At 39.8% G+C, this 24,723-nt stretch overlaps 1 protein-coding gene across 2 annotated transcripts; it reads right to left on the minus strand.

The window, feature by feature from the left end:
• Positions 1-636: 636 nt before the first annotated feature.
• On the minus strand, positions 637-24,723 carry pnpla3 (patatin-like phospholipase domain containing 3). 2 transcript variants are annotated; one of them, XM_063058114.1, is made up of 9 exons: positions 24,389-24,722; positions 14,122-14,354; positions 13,777-13,842; positions 10,224-10,433; positions 9,072-9,132; positions 7,588-7,836; positions 5,725-5,857; positions 3,505-3,627; positions 637-1,387 (listed from the first exon to the last, which is right to left on the minus strand). In XM_063058114.1, exons 1-9 carry the CDS (start codon positions 24,573-24,575, stop codon positions 1,141-1,143), a joined length of 1,509 nt encoding a protein of 502 aa, XP_062914184.1. In that variant the 5' UTR covers positions 24,576-24,722; the 3' UTR covers positions 637-1,140. The 2 variants fall into 2 exon arrangements, with proteins under 2 accessions (XP_062914184.1, XP_062914185.1); XM_063058115.1 differs by lacking the exon at positions 5,725-5,857 and having other exon boundaries at positions 1,223-1,387; positions 24,389-24,723.

The following is a 24,723-nucleotide window of genomic DNA, read 5'->3' on the forward strand; positions in this document are numbered from 1 at the left end:
TTCATATTTGCCTAACTAAATATGCTGAACTAAAATCAGGAGCCAGAGATTAGGAGAAAATAAATTATTCAAGTTTTTCTTTCAGTTCATTTCTGTGGTTTCTAATGCTAACTGAAGCAGCTAGCATCAGGCTGGCCTATAATAACTGCCAGTAATTACCACAAAGGCTTAATTATACAGTGGCACTGCCCAGTTCTAGAAGTCTTTATTATTGGACTTCGCCCCTTTACCGAAAAAAGAACCAATTGTCTAGAAATGGGAAATCAACCAGTAACTGGTTTTCTTTGTTCTTCACTGATATTTTCAAATTAAGTTAGTTCTTAAGGATTAAAGTTTTTAAATGTTTCTGAATATCAGAAAGATTTAGAAAAGGGTTACAATTTTCCCAGCCTTACCTCCTGACAGACTGTAGGCATGTTTCCAGGTCAATACAGTAGACTTCCAAGATATCATTATTTACTTCCAAGTAATTCAGCCCTCTGCATCCAGCAAAATATTCAAATACATCTTTAAATTACATGGCATTTCTCAATAATAGAGCTGCAAAGCAGAAAGGTCATGTGGTACTTTTTCAAAACTTATACAATGCAATAACTATCCACAATAACGAACCAAACTCCATATTTATCATTATAGGTCTTTAATAAACAAATACAAACTAGATTTACAGATAAATTTTAAAAAGGAATGCAAGAGACTGATGTTACTTCTTTCTCCCCTGAACAAGTTGGATCAATATTGAATGTAATTGTCAGAAGATTCTACAATACATAAATAATTTAGAAGGCAAAAATATTTTTAAAATTAAAATGATAAATATCTATCCAGGCTTTTGAACCATAAATAGTTTAGAGCTGATCAATGCACTGTAAACTAATTTCACTTCACTGGATTTCAGTTCGTTAGATTGAAGCACAAATCAGCCAGTACATTAAAATCCTCAAGTCAGTTAGTTATTAGTGTGAAAATTGAATTGTATAATCAGGTTTAAAAGTGGTTTTAATGTTAATATGAGAACAGATAATCTAGGTTTCCTATGGCCAAGTAAAAATCTCATTATTGTGGGAAAAAGGCCCTTGTACAGCTTTTAATTTCATTGGTCCATAGAGCAGTGTTGCAGCATTTTCCCTGAAAGGAGAACTAGATGCCATTAACACTTAGAGAATTATCCAAGCTGGTGAAGGAATGCCTGTTGTTGCCAGAAGTCCCCAGACTCTTCTCTGGTAAGGCAGCAGACTCCTGTATTGGTCTTTCTGGAGAAATAGGAATAGTACAATGCCAGGATTCAAGATCCACAGATGAGATATGAGACACAAGATAGGCCTGGTATTGGTTTGTGTGCGATGGAAGACTGCAGCATTTTCTCAGAGGAACATTTGTTTGAGTACTGAAAAAAAACATACATTGTTTTAAATTTATGTCACTCTAGGTTAAGATTGACAACCTGCAGTTGCCCCAGTTATAACAAAAAGCATCTCAATTATTTTCCCTGCAAGAATCCAATATTCAATAAGTTATGAAATGGGAGTAAAGCAGAAGGATCCAACTTTGATAAGCTAAATGGAAGAAAACAAACTTCTACCTTTGGGATTTTCGAAAACCCATCAGCTATAATCCATCTTTTGGAAAATTACTTTTCTATAAAGTCATGATTTCACACTGGGATGTTGTGTACAATCAATTTGGCCTCATTATTCTGGAGGGAGGAAGACAGGAGTAAATCCAGCTCTTAAAACACGACAGTATTTGTGCATCATTCCACAGTTCCGCTCCTATGCGAATCTGTATAACTTAGTTATTGTAAATTGAAGGGAGAATCAAATTACGAAAGAGGACAGGCAAAAAAATCTTATTTTATTTCCAGGATTCTCTATGATAATCCTACCAATCACAGTAGCAGAGACAACCATGCAAATGTCTTCATTAATTAATAGGTTATGAGGAGACTTGGGGTGACAACTGGCAGCCATTTATCAGCCAAACATCTTTGTTTTGGGAGAACTAAAATGTCTTGTAATTATTTTATCTCCCAGGATCTCTCACAGATTTGAGGGTCCACCTCCCCCCCCCATTTTAAATTCTCAAAACTGACCCATAGTCAGCATCTTGAAAGACAATTTCCAGCAAGGTCCTCTATCAGTCAGCACTCTATCAATTTGCAAGTCTGAGTATTGTAGTGCAGAAGGAATATACGAGAGACTGGATGATGAAACATCTGAATTCTTTACCCCTGGGCTCAACAGATTTGCATTAACAATGTATCCAGTCTGGTCCCATTGATTTGCATAAGGCAACTGACTTTGATACTGAACTCAAGTTGCCTATTTTGTTTCAATTAAAAATTTGTTTTTCTGTTGATCTACACCATGTTTCTAACCAAATTAAAATAAATATTTAAAACTATTTAAATCTCTGATCATTGCAGACGATTATATACAGTTGATAAAGGCCTTTGATACCACATCCACGAGCAGGAGCTCAGGAAGCACCTTGGTCATCCGTAGCCCAGCATCCCCCAGGGTTAGTATGGCTGCAGGGAATGACAAATTCAATACACAGTACGGGAGAATCCATCCCCATTTTAACGTGCTTTCTTCATAGTTATCTACTCTGATAGGACAAAGGCATCTCTCCCACACAACTCTTCATTATTTAAAAAACATTTCTCACCCCACCCTCTTTTCAGTGCCAATGAATGGTCTTCAACCTAAATGTTAACACTGTTTCTCTTTCCACAAATATTGCCCAATCTGCTAAGTCTTTTTATATTAGTTATCAACTGATCTAGAATCTGTTCACCAGAAAATATTTTTGCATGAATCTTGATGCAGGACAATTTTACAACCAAAGCAGTAGAATATTGAAAATAATGAGTGAGGCACGACATTAGCAGATGTAAATTACAAAGCTGTGATATGCACTTAGCACTTTGAAATAAAGTATGTTGTGTTAAATAATTTAAGGCCAGGCATTAAGCAATTATTTTAGCCAGCTTTCCAACAGCTACCAATCAATTTCCAATTCATTAACTTGTGTTCAAGTTCTGTTTGCTATTACCTATGTACACTAGAAGTACACTTGTTACACTTTATGACCTTACTTAGACCTTGTACTTCCAACTACATTTTTAGGGTATTTTCCAGCAAGAATCATTCATTAATTTACAGACTTCTGGAGAAATTACTGTGAAGCAGCCATTTGTCAACTTGCAGGGAATCACAGGAAATGACTTCTGGATTTCAGCGCATTACTATGATTATATATGTACTGCTGAAACAGCTGCCGTTTCAAGATCCAATGACAGCAAAATGCCAAAAGTTTCAGGCAAACAGCTGGAGATTTGGGGTTTTTCTTTACCACATTGTGGATTTCATTAGAGCATAACTATATTTTTCCAATAAACAGAAGGTTTACTGGAACCTTGTAAATAATATTACCAATTATTTGAAAACATACTTCTGAAGGGAAACAATTTAAGCTTTTTAAACGAACAAAAGTACATACCTACAATGACGCTGCAGGCCAAACTGTTTGGTTGCTCGATGATAAAGTACACCACCAATAATACCCAATTGTTCACGCATCCAACATACATCTTCTGGGACATCAGGAAGCCATTCCAACAATCTATACATTTTTGAAGACAGTCATTTATTTATCGAGATACAGTGTGGAATAGGTCCTTCAAGCCACACTACCCAGAAATCCCCTGCTTTAATCCTAGCCTAATAACGGGACAATTTACACTGAGAAATTACTCTACCAACCGGTAGGTCTTTGAGCTGTGGGAAGAAACAGAGCACCTGGAGGCAGCCAATGCTGTCAAGGGGAGAACGTACAAACTCCTTACAGGCAGTGATGGGAATTGAACCCCAGTTAGTGGTGCTATAGAGCATTGTGCTAACCACTACACTACCATATAATTATTAAAATAGGCAAATACAAAAACACATTAGCTATTTTTCCATTAGCTTCAGCAATTAATTCTTATATTTGTGTAGAAAACATACATCAATTACTACTCTAAACAGGTAATTCCACCTCTCCACACTAACGCTGGTGCAAAGTGACACTTCAGTCCTGTACCATTCTTAATAACATGTTAACAAAAAGCCCTGCCTTCTAAATCCCCTTGATCCATTTTGTTTAAGTAGATTTATAATAACAACAAGCAAATAAGGTTTGCTATTATAAACAGAGGCATAGAGTACAAAAGCAGGTTAGCTATACTCATTTTTATAGATGTTTTGGCTCAAGTTAGAATATCCTATCCAGTTTTGTGCACCAGACATTTAGGACTAAGTCCTTGACCAGCTGCAGGATTTTACATAAAAAGGGCCAAGTATGAGACTGAATGAAGATAATAAAGGAACAAACAGGCCAGGTCACCCCTTAAAGACAGAGGTTTTACTCTTTTTTAGTTAATGCAAAACAAGAAATGCTTAAACACTCACCTGACCAGTTACTTCACGTGAACATTTATACTTTTCTGTTCTATTTGTTTTCTATTGAGATTTCATGGTTATTTCTCGGTGTGAAGAAATTAATTAGCTTGATAAGGGATAGCACAGTGTTCTGGTTAATTACTGGATTAGAATGCCATTTAATGCTCAGTGAGACACGACTGAAGACTACTAAGAGCCCAATTGAATGTCAGGTTCTTAATAAATCCAGAATAAATAAGCAACAGCAATAACCAAGAAACCTAAGTGTTGGGAAGAAATATCCCACCTAATTGGTGATGACACTTCAGGCAATGACATTTGTCACGCTTATTTAGTCCAACCTTTGTGAACCCAGATTAGTTATGTGGTTGATTCTCAACTATCTCCGTCTTTTGAAGGGGGCTATCATGAATGCCAGTACCACCCACATTCCATGAACAAAGCAAAAACAAAGTGGATAGCTGCCACAGTCCTCACGGAATTGGGATGGGTGGTGGGTTAGGGTAATCTTTGATTTCAGCATAATACTACAATTGCAGGGCCTTGCCGCGAAATGTCAACAATTCCTTTCCACCTACAGATACTACTTGAGTTCTTTCAACAGATTTTTTTGTTAGTCATACTCCAGCATCTGAAAACTGTCTCTAATGTTAGGGATTACTCGATTCCTGACTTCATTTGTGAATGCAGTAAATCATGCATCAAAATGTCCAAAAAGACTGTGATCATAAAGAATTATTATAATTTATTTATTTATTTGTTTATTTAAAAACTGCAGCATTCTCATTACCTTTAAAGAATTTTACTTCATTCAAATTCTCCCCCTAGTCTGTTAGATACATGTACATGGACCTCACTCCAACAGGGAGGATCAAGTCCACAATCTATTTGAACAAGTGAATAACATCAAACAACTTAAACTTCCATGCTCAATTTTTCAGAGCTGACAGAGACAGGAGGGCGGGTGTATGTTTCACAGTTTAAAAAAAGAAAAATGAGGAAGATATAATAAAAAAAATTCTGTTATAGATCAACTGTACTTGATAAACAAGGATTCTGCTGGAGTTACCAGTACTGCTCCGTAGTATGATGTTTACTTTTTAAACTTCTATCATATATACCCTTTATTATTAGTTAATTTATTTGTGGTAATATTATTTTGTGTTGTAAGTTTCATGTATTGCGTTGTGCACTTTGAACATAAGAAATAGGAGCAGGAGTAAGCCATCTGGCCTGTTCAGCCTGCTGTGCAGGCCTGCAAGTTATTCAGAACACATACCTACAGCAAAACGAATAGGCAGACTCCAATGGTAATGTGTAAGGCAGCATTGCATAGGATGCCATTCTAACCAGAAAGAGGTTACTAAGCTGTGCATATAGGCCACTTTTCTCTTTACAAGCTTCATACAAAGCTGCACAAAGAAAACAAAAATTATCTGTTATTCAGTAGGATCCATGCTGATCTGACCTTGAATTCAACTTTTTTTGCCTACTCTCCATTAAACCTCAACTCCACTATTTTCCTAGTAATTGTCCTTCTCAACCTCATTCATATTCAGTAACTCCGCATTGACAGCTCTCTGAGAGTAGGGAATTACAGATATTCCCCACCTTCAGAAGAAATTCCTCTACTTTCTTAACACTGCAACAATGCCACTAGGTAGGTGTAGATTGCTTCAAGCAGAATTAGTTGAAGGCTCAGTACAAAGCACACCAATAGTTAGTTTGCCAACATGAAATTGATCTATTTATCACAATTCTATATTCCCTGCAGTTAGTCAATTCTCTATCCATGCCAACACATTATCCACAATGTCATAATAGCTCATCTAATGCAGTAACCTTGTGGTACCTTATCTAGAGTCATTTGAAATCCAAGTAGGCTATCAGACATCCCACCTCTCCCGGAAGTTCCGGGAGTCTCCCGCATATTGATAGCGGCTCCCTGATGCCCGGAAATTATATACAATATCCCGCAAATCAATTTTTTAGGGGGGAGGGGGAGGGGAGCAGAGCATCCTGATAGGTCTACTTAGCACGAAGAGAGACCAATCAGTTCTCTCTGTGGGCGGGCTTTACAGTCGACCTCAAAAATAATGACTGCTTCTCGCTGCACTGTTTGCAACAGTGACTTTTCTATTGCCCATGGTGGGTTAAAATGTAAAAGACATGCTGAGGTGAGTTTAACAGATTTCATTCATTCATTAGCATAGCTGATGTTATTTAAACCAGCTGGCTAGCTGCCAAGGAGCTATGCTATTGATGTCCTACATGATGAGGCCAAACTTCCTGCAGACTTGCTTGAAGTTATAATAGAATAAACATGATAATATATGTACATATTTTAATGTCACATTTTCTGCATATATCCCACTTGGTTTTCAGATTAGACAAAAATCACTGGACAAAGTATTACATACACCCTAGGAGGTCGACCGGTGGGGGGTGGAGGGGTGAGGGGGGGGGCGGGATATGGGGTTGCGGGAGCGGGGGTGCTACCTTCCTGAAATGGTGGTGCTACCTCCCTGAAATGAGTTTTTGCAGGGTGGGATGTCTGGGCTATATCCATTGGTCTACTTTCATTTTTAAAATCCACACTGCTTGTTACATTCATACTCAAACACAAGAGATTCCGCAGATGCTGGAAATCCAGAGTAACACACAAAATGCTGGAGGAACACGACAAGCCAGGCAGCATCCACAGTATGGAAAGGAATAGAGCTGACATCATGGACTCATGAAGGATCTTAGCCCAAAACTCTATTCCTTTCCACAGATGCTGCCTGAACTACTGAGTTCCTCCAGCATTTTGTGTTTTCTCTCAAACCCAGTTTTCTTCCTAAAAACTTCATTGTCTCAAATTCTACTGTATGATTTTCTAAATGTCTAAGAATTGCCTAAAAATAGATTCCAATATCTTTGCACAGTTACATTAGACTGATCTATGGCTTCCTGTTTTTCTCCACCACCCCCTTTCTAGAATAGCCACTTATATTCTGCATCGCCCATTGTGGAATTTAAACACCTCTCCAAATTGATCTCTCGGGGTTCCTTGTCTAGTAACCCATGTACTTTCCCACTATGCTTAATTGTTACATTGTTTGGCTTAAATTGTTAAAAAAAAATGCTCTTTTCACAATACCATTACAAATTGTTGGAGGTAGATTTTCTATTATCCTCTCATCTAGAGCCAATGACCAACGCTTTATCTGCAGCGACTTGTTATTAGATTTGGAAGTTACTGTTGAAGATTTGTCTACAGCCGTCGATGCCTTCTCCAATGATAATGGGACTTCACTGTTACACAAGCCATCATTCTCAGAGCACGTGTCTACTGCTCTCACTGATGCCGCAGAGGTCAAGTCATCTAGATTTGGGATGTTATGCAGATCTAAGAAGCAAACAAAGTAGATAATCATAAGAGAGTATCAAGACAATTGTTTCACTTCTATTATGAAGATCATGGAAAACTGAAGTTTGAGAATCATAATAAACAAAAGAAAATTAGGTGCAGGGTTAGACAAGAAAATCTTGTTGAATGCAAATCTGGAATTCACACCACCACCAGATTTTGATTGATAAAGCACGTGTGAAGTGTTTTAGAACTGATTTTATAGGATTTCAGGTAAGAGGACAAGACTGCCATTATTCTTTCTTGATCTTTCAAATGCCTTTTCAAAGAATTTAATTGACATGAAAGTGTGATTTAATCATTTGGAACTGTGCTGAATCTGTGTACATTGCAATTCTTTCTATACCTTACTGTTTCACATTTGCTAGATTGCTCAGACTTTTACAGTCATGCTGAAAAGGTGGAGTGTAGAGACAGCCCAGAACTGGTACCCTCTGATGCTCAAGAACTAAAGCCTCTGAATGGGCAAACCAGTGATGGAGTGTTTTCTGCAGAAAAATTGTTTCACTTAGCATTGGGAAAGACTATTTGAGTTCAGTGGTGCAAATTTGAGCATCACTTAATACAAAATTCCTCCTAGAGGACCACAACCTTGTCATAGGGTTTGGAGGCTTATATGTCTCAATGACCCAAAGAGCCATGCTGGCTGGAGTCTGGGTTTTACACTTTGGCTCTTGGTAAGGTCACCCATGCCAAAAAGTTCAAAGGGTTAAGGACAGACCAAGTGTTATCCTCCAGTCGTTCAGATTCAGGGATTCCGTTCAGGGCTAACAACTGTGACTGTTCAAACAAAACTGTTACAGAAATAGCAATTAAGAATCCTTCTACATCTCAATGTAGTTATATTCCTGTGTCTCCACCCGGAACTTGCATGGCTGACAGTGGTGAAAACCAAAAGGAAGCTACTGACACAATGAAGGAAGCCCCGAACACCACCAGAGAGGGAGGATATTCATTGCTGCCCTAAACACAAGTGATGTAACTAACAGGCAGCAAGTTAATATAAAACTATTGCAAATACACTTATAACCTCTTAGGCAAGTATTCTTTTTACATCTTCAAATTCAGGGTTCACCTTGACTGTGGAGGAGCAAAAAAAACCCGACAAAAACTCCAGACTGCAGTCAATCACAATTCTAAATGCAGATATCATGAAATGATGCTAACGCAAGCTATTCTAACCTGAATACAATCAACAAATCAATAACAGTTACCATTTCTTCTGAGGAATCGGAGTGCATCTCTATAACCCTGATGACACATTTCTCCAAGCACCTGAAAATTGGTTACATCAAGTTTAAAATTGAGTCAAACTGTCCAAAGTAGTTTGCAAATCTACACATCAGAACACGAGTCAGTTAGCTGCTTCTTTAATAATCCACCACATAATAAACAAAAGGTTTTCCCACCCTTGTCATCATTTCGTTTTCAAGTATATCTACCAGAGCTCATTTTATAAAAGTCTGAAGGAATTTTAAAAGTAGTACATAATTAATGCATCATAATTTCTAATGACAAGGGATTAAAAACTGATGAAGAATCTACATGGAAATGTTAATGAGCCTTGTGTCTCGGATCTTAAAGTAAATGTTAAGATATTAGCCTGATGGACATACGAAATAATAATGGAGAGAGAGGCAAGTTAAAGAACAGAAAAGAACATCATTTGTTGCAATCTCAAATTCTGATACTTTAGCCATGATCTACTGATGAACACTAGCTTTGCTATATGTGTGAACAAACTTCAGACAGAAGCCACGTAATCCCAGGGTATAAAAATATATCGATGGTCCACTTTGTATGATTAAGCTCAAAATATTGAGATCAATTTAAATCTTCTCACTCACCCAATGGCAACAGAGAAGCAAATAATTAAGTGAAAAAATCTCCACAGTACTTTGCAGCAAGAAATCCCCAAGAGATGGTAAGCTCCAACTTTTTAAAATCCATTCTGCTGGGCAGGGTGTGGGAATACTTGTTAGAAAAACAAATTGCTACTTGAGTCTACATTCACATTCTGCAAGATGCAGCAACCCCCACCCAGGCCAATTTGGCTGCAAAAGACAGGGGCATGAGGAGCCAGAAACAAGCATTTCAATATCAGTGTTAATATCAGTGGATCAATATCCACTGAAATTGTTTTTTAAAAAAAGGATTGGGTTTTGGAAGAAGTCAAATATGCTGACATAATAAAAGGATCCTTCTATAACATAACAAGTAAATCCCAAAAGATTGAAGTCCAGATTTTGTCTGTGGCCTTGTTCATTAAACAAATAAGCATGTGTCCATAAATAAAGTGCACCTTGGAATTACCAATGGAGTAAATTTCAGTCATAGCTTCAGTTGCAAGCTGATCGCTCCGTTACCTTGGGTTCAGGAGGGAAAAGTGCTCGAGTCAGACGGTACAGGTTTCCCAAACTGAACTGAATGCTGGTGTTAGTGACTCGCAGTTCGTGGAAATTGCTGGTGTTATCTCGAGGACAGATATCACTTTCTCCTGAGAATGGAGATACTGTTACTGTATTCTTCAATTCATATTGAGGCAGGTTGTTGCTGATCCCTCCATCAACATAACGCTGATAAAGAAACAAGTGGTCAATATTAAATTCAGAGTAGAATTTTCAAGCAGTTTCCAGTTCCACCAAGGGATATCCAAGCTTTTCCTTTGAAGTAAATTCCTAACCAATTAAAATCATATAATTGGGATTACATTCTACGTAGATCTTACTCATTGTCGGGCCACAATAGGAATGATCACATTGCAGTCTTGGGTGTCTGACTGCCCATCCCATGGTTAATATTCATCTAGTTAACCATTACCATTGTCCCCACCAATAAAAGAATGCATGACACAAAAAACAAAAATATTGCAGGATTTTGGGCGTATGGGCTCAACATTGAGGACCAGCAGTTCCCAACTTCTTTTGCACTAATCCTTTACTTTCACCCGCATTGCCTCAATTTTGTTTATTCTATATCTGGATTGATTTTTTCTTTTACCTCAGATTGCACAGACAGAACTCCCTCCCCTGAAGTTAATACTGTAGTTCAAACTTTATTTTCCTGTTTATACAGACTGCTAATTTTCAAATCCATTTAATCTCAAGATTGTTTAACGTTATTTCCTGTACTCAAGTGTAAATAGAAGGAAGTAATCAGAATCAGGTTTATTATCACCAGCATGTGACGTGATCCCTTGAACCACAAAAGATAAAGAACACAATAATTTTTTTTAAATGACTTGAAATATACAGGCAAGTACATAAGATAACATATACATAGATTGATTGCATGTCCATAAAGTGACCCTAGGCTGTGCATAACGTAACTAGTGGAGAATGATCAAGTAGTGGAGTTAGTGAGTGGAAGTGTTGATCAGCCTTGCTGCTCAGGGAAAGTAACTGTTTTTGCATCTGGTGGTCATGGCCTGAATGCTCCCTGATGGGAGTGGGACAAGCAGTCCATGAACAGGGAATGCAGGATCCTTCATGTAGTGACTGGCCTTTTCTGGGCACCTTTCTGTGTACGTAACCTTGATGGCTGCTATGCTGCTGTCAGTGAAGCACTGGGCAGTTTTGACTACCCGTTGTCGTGCCTTCCCATTTGCCACAATGCAGTTCCCGCACCAAGCAGTGATGCACCTTGTTAGGATGCTCTCTATGGCGCATCAGAATGAAGCGTATATGAATGTGCATAGTCCAGCTTTCTTCAGGCTCCTCAGAAAAAAAAAGGCATTGGTGAACTTTTTTGACTGTGTAGAATGTGTTCTGAGACCATGAGAGGTTGTGTGTTTCCACTACTGTGCCACTGTTGTAAAGTGGGATGTGAGTGGTACAAGTTCTCCTGAAGTCTATAACCATCTCCTTTGTCTTGTTGGCATTAAGGAAGAGGTTAATTTCACCATTAAAAATAGCTTTAATCAATGTACAGAGAAAATAATATTGATGTTGGGACATCACATTGGCCTTCCCCTGGGCAGTATTCCAAGGCTCAAGACTGTTCCACCAATAAGAATTATGGCGGTCTTCAGTGCACACCTAGTTGTCAAATCTCCTTCATATTGCAATAACAAGCCTTGAACCTAATCAATGACTGAATGAGGCAGCGAATTCTGAAGATTTAAAAACCTCTTCATAAGGAAATATCCTTCATCCTTAGCTTGAGATTGTGCATGAGTTTTAAACACTCAAGGAGACAGTGCTTCTTGGCAACAAATCCAGCTAGGCTGCTCAGAATCTTCTATGCCTCAGTTCATCTCCAGATCTTCACAGATTGACAGATGAGAACGAACCACATCATTTTTCTATGAAACATTTATTTCCTTGTATATCCATTCCATTATCTCTAAATTCATTCTAACATTCAAAACGTCAATTCCAATTTTTTGCTCCATTACATCCTCCATGCTTACTTCAACCCCATACTTTATTTTCAGGCCCAACAGGCCAATCTTAATCAGAGGAAGTGTGACTTGAGCATGAATTTACATTTCTATTTTCTGTCCTAAAACCCATTCCCACTAAATTCCAAGTTAGCCACCTCCACAAAAATCAACGATTCTTCAATGTTCAGTACTCCTCCTGTTTAAATAAGAAACTACTGTCACATCATCATTTTCCCTTTCCTGAAAATGCATCACTGCCTCCAAAATCTGTACCCACATTTTCCAGAGCCTCTCAAATTCAGTATAACATTTTGTCAGTGACAAGGTTAAAAATCAACAACATGAGGTATCCAAGGCAGCCATCACTCCTTACTCTCATTAGCACATCAGCAGTCCTTTATACCCGAGTGCAATCTCCTCATTGATGCTCCACTGCCATCATCCAAGTGGCTTTGATTGCACTTTCCCAATTTTTTCCATCGTAGCTGGAAAGCTACCTGCAAAGATTCCCTTCCTGCTCACTCAGCTTTTGGGACTGTACATTAATTACTGGTTGAGTGATGTTTACATTTTGAAATTCTTATAATCATATTCACATCCCTTCATGACCTCATTTTCTAGCCTCTTCCAATACTTCAGATTTTCTACATACTTGTGCTCCCAATCCTAGCACCTTGTTTATCCTGATTTCGAGATAAAGATGGCAACAAACAAGGCTCTCCCCATTAAAAAACCTCTGCTCAAACTTCTCGGACTCTCAGCCTCTTGTTCATCTGCCTTTAATGTTTCCTCATCAACCCAGCTGGTGGTCATTTGATAATGCTCCCGGTATATGATATTTCTCAATTGGGATTGATATCCAATTTTGGATTGGATACCCTAGGACAATTTAAAGCCATAGGGCATTGACACACATTGAGCAATGGGATGTTCTGAGTGGAAAATATAGCTGGTAGAAATTTAAAGTGTTTATGAAATGCAAGGGTCTAAAATGGCCTTCCCCAGGTGCTCTTTTCCAAAAACACAATTTATACACAATTACAAGAAAAATTTATGTTAATAAAATGCGACACTTTCTCCAAGTCTAATGTTCGAAGTTGGCACAAGGTCACATAAGCTCTTTGATATCCGATTCTTCTCATCATGGATAAGTGCAACCCAACAAGATCAGAAGTGAGATTCTTGAGGTCTCCATGTGTTAATGAAGCACACGTGAAGATTTCTACCACATGACACTGTTAATTATTTTAAAGCCATAAATTCTATAAGATAGTCTTTGAGATGGATAGGGTCTCTACATGGGATAATCACAAATAAGATATTGATTTATTTGTAGGAGATTCAGAAGCTCATTAATGGGTTATTCAGCAAAACTGAGCTTCAAGAAAAAAATCCCTGCAAAGCTTTCCTAAAGACTCCAGAAGTTTGGAATTGTTCCCAGTTTAGTGACATGCAGCCTTGTATCTTTGTCCACTAACTTTAATAAACATTTATGATTTCAAAAAACATCACAAAAATGTGTCTTAAAAACTTACCACCCCTCGAAAAGACGGTGGAATGAGCCCACAATAAATTGGAACAAAAGCACTGCAGATTAAAGCCTGAGGAGAAGAAAAACAGATCTAAGTATTGAGTGGGACAAGATACATTATAATAAATTTACCTATTTAAACAGATCACACATGGGCACCAGTTGTGGTGTAGAATTCCAAATTGGCGGCACAAATAAATGGGCTTTGGAGATGAGGAGAAAGTGAAAAGAAAATTCATTTACATCAAGTCACATATATTGAGTTAGCAGTTTAGACATCCCCAGTCCTCAGGATACATTCAGTCAGATATGTCTGGGGAAAAAAAAGGTAGACATTTTCTTGCCTTACCTGAATGAGTTCCTCCTTGGAGTTGAAGTCTGACACCAGCACATTCTCACCATCAGACACTCGGGTAAGAGAAATACAGAGCCTGCCCGTGGCTAACAGATGGGCATTTTCAGGAAGATTCCTGAACAGTCCATTCCTTATTATTTTTACCAGGTTGAAGGATGGGTGTAGAGGTCCTAGATTTCTTTTTCTAGCTTCTTTAGCCACTTCCATAACATCTGCGCAACATTTGTCTAGGAAGAAATTTAACACAAAACACATCAATAAACTGTGGGTCATCAAATGCTTAAGGGTTTTCTTCTTTCTAACACCATACCTGTTCCTGACAGTTATCCAATTAGTTCCACTCCTATATCTTATCTGTTTTTTTTCCACCCCTTCAATAATTAGACTTCTTTTTTTCTCCAGTGTTGACTGTAGAAACCATCCTTTCAGACAGTGCGTTCTCAACCACAACAACTTGGTCTTTAAAGCAAGTTTCTTCCATGTCCCTGTTCTTTTGTATCCTAGTTAAATCTGTATATTTTGTATCCATTAAATCTGTATCTAAGTTTTTTCAAGTTGTTTGGAATATATATTTTAACAGTTTTAATCCAATCATACAAAAATCATAAGGGAGCTGTGAGAGATAATTCTGATGGAGTATGTTTCCATTTGTGAGAATAGAATTAAGTGCATCTCAGAATAAGGAGCTGGCCTTACTGGACCAAGATAAAGATTTTCCTTACTCAAAAAAGGCACACCATAGTGCCAGTTGGATGAGACTGGTATACAGATAAATTGCAGCTCTCCCAGGGGTTGCAAAAAGACAAGTCTATATTTGTATGGTCAATAACGAAGCTGATATCCACTTTGTCTCAACACAAATAAGAGAAAACCTGCAGGTGCTGGAAATCCAAGCAACACACTCAAAATGCTGGAGGAACTCAATAGGCCAGGCATCATCTCAGGGAAAAAAAAGAGTACAGGCAACATTTCTGGCCAATGAAAGGTTTCGGCCCAAAACGTTGACTGTGCTCTTTTCCATAAACGCTGCCTGGGCTGCCAAGTTCCTCCAGCATTTTGTATGTGTTGCTTCCCTTTGTCTCATGCTGATTCAGCACGGATGCCATCAAACTGATGAATTTTCAGGGTCAGCAAAGGTTAGAGTCCAAAACATCTTCATTGCGTCAAGTTTTAGGTAAATTTGTGTACTGGAGCAGTGTGAGCTGCTTTAACAACTATCGTCTAGTAGCACTCACATCTATGGTGATTAAGTGCTTTGAGAGTTTGGTCATGGCTAGAATCAACTCCTGTCTCAGCAAGGATCTGTACCCACTATAATTGTCTATTGCCACAATAGGTCTACAGCGGACACGATCTCAATGGCTCTCCATGCAGCCTTGGATCACCTGGACAATACAAATACTTATGTCAGGATGCTGTTCATTGTCTATAGTTCAGCATTCAACACTGATATTCCTGCAGTCCTAATTGAAAAGCTCCAGAACCTGGGTTTCTGTACCTCCCCCTGCAACTGGATCCCCAATTTCCTAACCAGAAGACCATAATTTGTTCTTATTGGTAATAACATCTCCTCCTCACTAACAGTCAACACTGGTGCACCTCAGGAATATGTGCTTAGCCCACTGCTCTACTCTCTCTACACCCATTACCGCACGGCAAGGTATAGCTCAAATGCCTCTATAAGTTTGCTGATAATAGTTGAATCTCAGATGGAGACGAGGGCGTACAGGAGGTGTCACAGCAGTAACCTTGTACTCAACGTCAGAAAGACCAAATGCTCTGTGGACTTCAGAAAGGGTAAGCCAAGGGAACACAAACCAATCCTCAGAGGGATCAGAAGTGGAGAGTGTGAGCAATTTCAAGTTCCTGGTTTTCAATATCTGAGGATCTAACCTGGTCCCAACAATTGATGCAGGTATAAAGGCGGCAAAACAGTGTTTATATTTCATTAGGGATTTGAGGAGATTTGGTTTGTCACCTAAAACACTAGAAAACGCTACAGGCATACCATCGAGAACATGCTGACTAGCTGCATCACCATCTGGTATGCGGTGGGGGGGGGGGGGTCGGGGGTTGCTGCACAGGATTGAAGAAAGCTACAGAGAGTTGCAAAATTAGTCAGCTCCATCACAGGTACTAGCCTCTGTAATATCTAAGACATCTTCAAGGAGCAGTGCCTCAGAAAGATCATTAAGGACTCCCATTACCCAGGACATGCCCTCTTCTTATTGTTACCATCAGGAAAGAGGCACACACTTGGTGATTTAGGAACAGCCTCTTCCCCTCTGCCATCTGATTTCTAAATGGACATTGAACCCATGAACACTACCTCATTACTTTTTTTAAATTTCTGTTTTTGCACTACTTGTTTAAACAATTTTATATACATATATTTACTGTAATTCAGCCTTTTTCCACATTATCATATTTATCAGGCCTGATGAAGGATCTCAGCCTGAAACATAGACTGTACTTCTTTTCCCCGCCATAGATGCTGCATGGCCTGCTGAGATCCCCAGGATTTTGTGTGTGGTACTGTTTCTAAGCCATTTCCCTCCCCCTACCTTGAATCCAGAAATTAGAAAGACAGGGGCAGAATTAAATTATCTGAAGAATTCAGAGCAGGAGGTTTGTTACTTGTTAATCACTTGACAAATGCTGCCTTGTCTGAAAGGAGATTAATAGATCATTTTGGCAGACGCTTTCTAGGCCAGTCACAGAAAAATACAGTGGTCCTTGCAGTCAAAGAAGTGTGCAGTTGAAAGAGTGAGGGACCCAATAATTTTAGGTCTTGTACCCAAAGTGTATTAATACTAGTCTTGTAACAATGTCAGGAAAAAAAAAGGCAAAAGGAGTTCCTGTTAGGCTCTTAAACGATACTCAATATTTTTTTTTTAAAAAGTAATTTCAAATTGCATTTAGCACAAATCATTCATTTTCTGCCCTTCACAAAAATGTTCTGCCAATTAGTGTTAGCATTGAGTAGTGCCAGATTCTGCAGAAGCCAAAAGAATGTCAATCTCCCGGCACTGAAGCAGAGCATTAAACACCAACCTGATTTAGGAATGTGGAGAGATTGTGAAAAAGCATTTATTGTCATCTTATAATGGGACTGACTGAAATTTTGAATTGCATCAAGGATTTTCTATGGTACAAAGGACATCAACTTAAAAAAAATCTTTACAACATCCAATAAAAGGATATACTATGTAATAAGTGAAGAAGTGGCTTGGAGTACCGAGCAGCCTCACCAATGTTGCAATCCACGGTAGCCAGATGAAGCTTACCATCCCGGTGCAAGCCCTTGTTGAAGAGGTCAAGGTAGCCAAGGTAAGATCATTCTTGATGCTTTGAGACTCAAAAGACCCTGTCATCAAGAACACCCAGCCGGATGTGAGATCAGGCAGGAAGTGGTCAGCCCATGTAGCAGTTGATGAGGCAGAGTCTAGATTGAAGCATAAGGAGACGGTTGGGGCTATCTAGCTAGGCCGCCAGGGACTTGGATGGACAACCCACAAGTGGTGGTCATTTTCTACAGGTAAGGAGTGCTGTGAGCTTGTAACAAAAGAAATACGAGAGGTAGAAGAGGAGAAGAGGTTAACTAAAACAGCTGGCCTGGCCAAACAAGGGGCTTTGACCCGGTGGGAAAGTGTTGAACAACGACATCTCTCTTGGAATGTTCTGTGGCAGATGGCACCACTCCGCATTTCTTTTCTATGCAGAGCAACGTACGATCTGCTCCCAGCACTGGTATGAAGATAAGACAGACAGGTGTGCTGCTTGTGACGAGAAGGGAACACCTCAACATATTTTGAGTGCATGCAGAGTCAATCTTTCCAGCGGCATGTACACTTGGAGACATAACAACGTTCTCAAAGTTGTAACAGAAGTGGTTGAGCAGAGAGTACTGCAGCATAACCTATCTCATGCCCCATGCTGCACAGAACATCGCATATCATTTGTGAAAGAAGGCTCCAAGTCAAGGGTGTACAGCGCAGGCTCACGATCAAGTATACTTTCTTCAGCCAATGATTGGTGTGTCAAGGCCGACCTGGACAGGAAAGGCAGTTTCCTGGAGCAAATAGCTTTCACCACATTGCGTCTAGATATAATCACATGGTCTGACACCAGTAGAGAAGTGGTTATTGGTGAACTCACAGTCCCCTGGGAAGACAACATCGATGAAGCCCATGAGCGCAAGTTAACCAAATATGCAGAATTAAGATCAGAGTGCAGAGACAGAGGGTGGAAGGTTTCATGCTATCCGTTCAAAGTAGGCTGCCGTGGGTTTATTGCGTTCACTTTCCAGAAGTGGCTGCGTGACCTTGGCTTCATTGGAAGAGAGATCAAGTCAACCAGCAGTGCCGTAGCTGAAGAAGCAGAGAAAGGATCAGCATGGGTGTGGACCAAGTATGTCCAGAGAGGCAGATAGCCAGACAGTGTATACATCTTTTGTAAACACTTCAGTAGTTGCATAGACACCTGAAGAGCAAACTTTCTATTGGATGGAAGTGACCAACAACTCTGATAGAGGCAGATGCCAAGTTTTTAAGCTCACCAGTGGGAGGTGGTGGTTTAGCACTGCTGGCCCACCACCTCGAAGGAGTCTTGATCATAAGCTGGCCGAAACTCCTGAAGATAGGTGGCAGATCAACTGATGATCCCACTGGTGATAGCACAGGACAGTTAACATCTTAGTCCATGTGTATTTTCAATTCTGTAATAAAGCTCATTCCTTGGGCACACTTGTAATAGAATGGACTATGTTGCAAAACAAAATCCTTGAATTACTGTGTGTAGACAATGGAATTATACTGTTTCTTCACAAACTTTTCTTCCATGCCTATATAATGTTCACTTTAGTATATCCTGTGTTATGTACTTAACACATCAGTAACATTGTAAATATGTTCAATTAAGCATTCTTTGTTGTTTACATAATTCATTAAGGGTTATATGTAGAAGTTTGTGAACGGCACATGTCATTTCACTACCACACCATACCTGCGTGCCTTACTGAAGAAAACATGTTCATCCCTGGCTCCCCTCCCCCCCCCATTAGTTTTATGTTTTGTAGTTGCAAAACAAAACAGTGACAATGAGGTAGCTTTAAAATCAACACGAGTTGGCTATCTACCTGTTGAATAGCAGTGAGACATTGCAGTTTTAAAAAAGCGCAGCACATTTCCCTGCCTTTGTAACAGGAAAAACATGGTAGACTTTTTTTTCTTTTTTTTTTAAAAGGTAGAAAAGGGACTAAATTCACAGGTTCATAAACAGTGAGTGATGAGAATACTACATTTGTACAAAAAGCGAAAACAGCTGGCTATATTGAAAAATAGATGCACTTGATTGCACAGTGGATAACTGGGTGATATATGCTGAATGAATTGAGCAGTATTTTGAAGCAAATGGAATAACCAATGAGAAGTGAGTACCAGTTTTGCCGAGTGAAATTAGTGAGAAAGCATAAATTTGCTTAAACTGCTCCAAAGTAGGCGAAAGGAGCTTCAGTGAAAGAAAATAATGCCAAACCATTTAGAACCGAAACCACTGTTGATTGCAGAACATTTTAGGGCTCATAAGCAGAATCAAAAGGAAGGGTAGTCCATTATAGCTTATGTGGCTGAACTGAAAGGATTGTTTGAGCATTGTCAGTTCAGTGATGGGCTTAATAATGCACTGAGAGATTATTTATTTTGTGGAATCTTACAAGAATGCATTCAGAAAAGGCTCATAACTGAAGCATGACTCACATTTAAAAGAACAGTTAAATTACTGTATCAAGGGAAACAGCAGACAGAGACGTAATTGAGTTGCAATCCGGAATGAAAATGAGTGTGACCAAAACTGCAGCATCTAAAATGAAACCTGCCTGGCTGAACAAATTGTGTTACCATTGTGGCAGGGGTTCACATACACCAGACCAATGCAGGTTTAAAAGTGAAACTTGCAGAAAATGCAACAAAGTAGTACACATATAAAGAGCAAGTCAGGCAGACAAAACTAAATGGACTGCACAAGGAAGAGAAAGATTAAAAAATCAAGTTGCAGTTTCAAAAAGAGCACTAATCTGCATGCTGTTGATGAAAAATCTAATAATGATGAGTGTGACTCAGGACTAAGTAGCTTTGAGATTTACAATGTGAAAACTAACAACAGACATGCAATATAGCTGACTCCAGAAGTGAATGGCAAATTAAATTGGACATTGGCTTGGTTGTTTCAGTCACTATACAAAATAAGTTTGAACGACATTTCAAAGATACTAAATTGAAGCCTGCAAATATCCAACTAAGAACTTATATTGGAGAAAAGATAACTCCTGTTGGAATGACATTAGCAGTGAAATACAACACGCAACAAGCCACATTGGGCTTGCATGTGATTAAAATAAATAAATAAATAAATATTGTTGGGCCATGTTTAACTGGGATGACATGGAGGCATAGTAGTCAGCACAGCACTTTACAGTACCAGTGATCTGGGTTCATTTCTTAGTGCTATCTGTAAGGAATTTGTACATTTCCTCCAGATGCTCCAATTTCGTCCCACAGTCCAGTGACGTACTGGTAGATAGGTTAATCGATCGTTGTAAAATTGTCCCGCAGGTAGTCCAGGGTTAAATCTGGGGTTGCCGGGATGTGCGTTTTGAAGGGCTGTATCTCAATAATAAACTACAACTTGTTTGGAGATACATCCACCATTTGCATGCCACATCTCCTGCAAAAGACACAACTGGGAGCGAATTAAGAAAGGTACTGAATGATACCACAGCAATGTTAAAGGATGGCTTTGGAAAACTCAAAGGTAAAATAATGTTAAATGAAAAATGCCACACCTAAGTTCTACAAAGCCTGTCTGGCTTCTTGTATAAACCATGATCCAGTGAGCTAGATCACATGGAGGCTGAAGGAATTCTTTCCAAGTTTGAGTGGAGCCCATGGGCAATGCCAGAGCTCCCAGTAGCCAAGGATGGGTCTGTGGCAATTTTAAGGTCACTGTCAATCCAGTGTTGAATGCAGGTCAATAATCTCTGCCCAGGATAGCGGGTATCTCTGCAGACATTTCTGGAGGGAAATCCTTCAACAAAGTGGACTTAGCTGAAGCCCATCCACAGATGGAGATAGAACAAGAGTCCAAAGTGTTTCTCACCATAAACACTCAAAGGGCTTTAATCACTATAATAGGCTTAATTTTGGAGTACCATCTGCACCTGCACTCTGGCAGAAAGCTATGAATCAGGTGCTGCAAAGCTGTCCAGATATCTAATGTTACCTGATGACATCATTGTGACCAGTAAGGATAACAAGGAACATCTCCAATATCTCAAGATAAGTAGCTTACGAGCTCAGAACATGACACGTCAAGTGTGAATTCTTTAAACCAAGCATCACTTACTGTGGTCACACTGTTGATTCACAATGATTACACAAGGATGCTGAAAAATTTCAAGCAGTGATGGATGCTCAAAGGCCAAAAGGTGCATCACAGTTGCAGTCTTTTATAGGATTTGTCAATTGTTATAACCTAGTTACTGTGTTCCACCCCCTTAGCTCATTGCTACAGATCAGTAAGAAATGGCAATGGACAAAGCCACTTCACAAGGCAATAGAGATGGTGACGGCAGACACTGTACTCACACATTACGATCCACACTGTCAGTGAAGCTTACCTGTAATGCCTCACCTTATGGTATAGGTGCAGTCGTGTCACATGTCATGAGTGATGAATGTAAACACTCCATTGTATCACATTCCCATACCATTGAAAAGAAAAAAAAATACGCACAGGTTGACAGAGAGGGCTCGAGTCTGGTTTGGGGCACAAGATGTTTCAACCTGTAGCCTTGGGCCCCAGATATGCCTGCCTTTTTTTCTGGCTACATCAAACAATCCATGTCTCAAGCCTTCCCTGGTAATACTCTCCAACTCCTTCTCCACTACATTGATGACTGCATTGGTGCTGCTTCATGCACCCATGCTGAGCTCATTAAATACATCAACTTTGCCTCCAACTTTCACTCTGCCCTTATATTCAATTGGTCCATTCCTGACACCTCCCTCCCCTTTTATGAACTCTCCATCTCTGGAGACAACCTGTCAACCAGCATCTATTATGAACCTACTGATTCCTACGGCATTCTTGATTATAACTCTTCCCACCCTGTCTTCTGTAAAAGTGCTACTCCCTTTTCTCAGTTCTTTTGTCTCCACTGCATCTGTTCCCAGGATGAGACTTTCCTTTCCAGAACATCAGAGATGTCCCCCTTCTAGAAAAAAGTGTTTCCCTTCTTCCACAATTGATGCTGCCCTTCACCCCCATCTCCTTCATTTCCCAGACATCAGTGCTCAGCCTACTTTCACATTACCTTAACTATGAGAGTGTTCATCTGGTCCTTACCTACCACCCCATGAGCCTCTGCATCCAACACTTCAACCTCGGCAATTCTGGCCTGGAATACTCTGCACTGGGTAGTGGTGGAGGCAAATAAATTCAGGTCATTAAGGAGGCCCTTAGGCTCATGAATGCGCAGAAATTGAAAAGGTATGGACACTGTGTGGCAGAAGGGATTAGTTTATTTGGGGATCTGATTACTAACCTAATTAGTTTGGCTCAACATTGTGGGCTAAAGGGCTTGTTCCTGAGCTGTCCTCGTCTATTTTCTCTGATCTAAAACATAGGGCGGCTAGTTTAGGCTCAGGCTCACCGGGTTGAAATTGAGGCAGGGGAATCTTCGACCAGCCCCTCTCCATCCCAGGACGCATAAATCAACAGCAGTGCCTCCATCTCCAAACAGTCAAACTGACATCCTAAAGTTCAGGAGGGCAACTGGGCCGATTGCGAGATGGAGGCATTGCTCTGCGCAGGCCCCAGCCACATTCTTGGGGGAGGTATCAGGAACCAAGGATTGTTAATTTAAAACTGAGTCCTAAATGGCGGAATGACGGACAAAGGTTATTAAATGCTTAGGACACGGCACGGACTACTGAGTCTCGCAATTATGCATCTTTGTTTTTAATTCCCTGTTCAGGGATTTTTTTGTTAGAAAGCACGGTGTTGCCAAAATTCGTGTTTGAAATCCCTTTAATTTATTGTAAGGACGACTTGATTCAGTGACATAACATTTTCAGACGGCAGTACGCTACCAACATTCCGAGTTGATAACCAACCGCTTCCATCAGTTACGAGAAGCAATCGCTCACTACCAAAATACAGTCTATGAAACCACTTTCAAAGGTGAAGAATGTAATTGGAAAGTTAAGCTATTGAGTGAAGTAGTCGTACATATATTAAGCAGCACCCTTCGTCACTGAAGGTCAGTGACCGGCAGTAACCCGTTCCTAGACCCGCCCCTTCCAGTCACTCCACTAATTACTGCCAATAAGACAGAGCGTTCAAACTCAGCGGAGACCGTCCGATCCGCCAAGGAGTTACAGCTCATCACAATTCGCTAACTCAAACTAAAGTAAAGCCACTAATTTCCAAATTAATGACGGGCCAGCTTTTTAAAACGCCGCAGTAGTCCCATATGACTTGTTTAAATCGGCAGGCAAGAACCATTTGACGGCAGTAACATACTCAGTAGAAAGAGGAGTCGCTTTCAGTTCAGTTTGTTATTTGTTTGCTCTCGTTGAAGATAGTTGCTAACGTCCTCTTGTAACACGGTGATCTTTTCATCCACGGTCAACTGATAACGTGACTGTTTTATTATTTAACTGATAATGTTACTTATTATTTCAAGCCCTGCTTATAAATAAAATTATATGACAATGATATACAGTACCGCCCTTGCAGTATCCACTTAAGAAGCACGTACATTTAGTGTCCCGTGTATGAATTGAACGCTGGCCCTGAATCATTAAACCAGCGGATTAACCTTAACCAATTTCTTAAACTATCTTGTAAGTGGAATCCTTAATATCTCAACACCTAGCCAAAGATACAGGTACAAGTATTCTATAAAACGACATTGTGCTAAATTATTTTAAAAACAAAACGCGATTAGACAACAAGCGAAGTGCCCCTCAAGACAGGTTCTTACTCTCCCGGCATAAAACAAACCATATTACACTCATTTCAAATTATTTCCTAAAATTCTTTTGTAGCCGTTAAATAATTACGACACATCCAACTATTCCGTCACTTTCTATTTCATTAGTTCTGGTCCTTGGTACCATATTGAAATTCTTCTGCACTGAGTTAATTGCCCAGCCACACACATCACTCCCCAGTTTTCCATCCTCGTTCAATATCTCACCTAGCGGTGCCCCGCATACCACTGCGGCGGCTGTGAGGGCTCCGGCGGACGCCCCGTAGATCTTGTTGGCGTCCCGTATCAGGTAAGGAGCCTGTTCCTGGATGCAGCTCGCTACCCCGACGTGGTAAACACCAAGGAATCCGCAGCCGGCGAAAGAAATGTTCCAGCCTCCTTCCAGATCAAACATCTCGCACGACGAAACCCGGTTTCAATGAGAGGAAACGGCTCCCCCCACGGGGATTTATAAGAGCACAGGTCAAGAGAAGCGCGGCGACATGGTCTCAGCTGTACGGATGAGCCGGTATACCGCACAAGCTCTCAGTGGAAGAACAAGC

Source organism: Mobula hypostoma, chromosome 9 (assembly GCF_963921235.1).
Source record: "Mobula hypostoma chromosome 9, sMobHyp1.1, whole genome shotgun sequence".
Taxonomy (NCBI): domain Eukaryota; kingdom Metazoa; phylum Chordata; class Chondrichthyes; order Myliobatiformes; family Myliobatidae; genus Mobula; species Mobula hypostoma.

What these genes read in the sequence shown, in the direction of transcription:
- pnpla3 (XM_063058114.1), bottom strand. Translation starts at nt 24,575, where the DNA reads ATGTTTGATCTGGAAGGAGGCTGGAACATTTCTTTCGCCGGCTGCGGA. An exon ending in TTTTCCCTCCTGAACCCAAG is followed by an intron (nt 9,133 to 10,223) that starts GTAACGGAGCGA and finishes ACCAATTTTCAG; the next exon opens with GTGCTTGGAGAAATGTGTCA. An exon ending in ACCTCCAACAATTTGTAATG is followed by an intron (nt 5,858 to 7,587) that starts GTATTGTGAAAA and finishes TTCTTTGTGCAG; the next exon opens with CTTTGTATGAAGCTTGTAAA.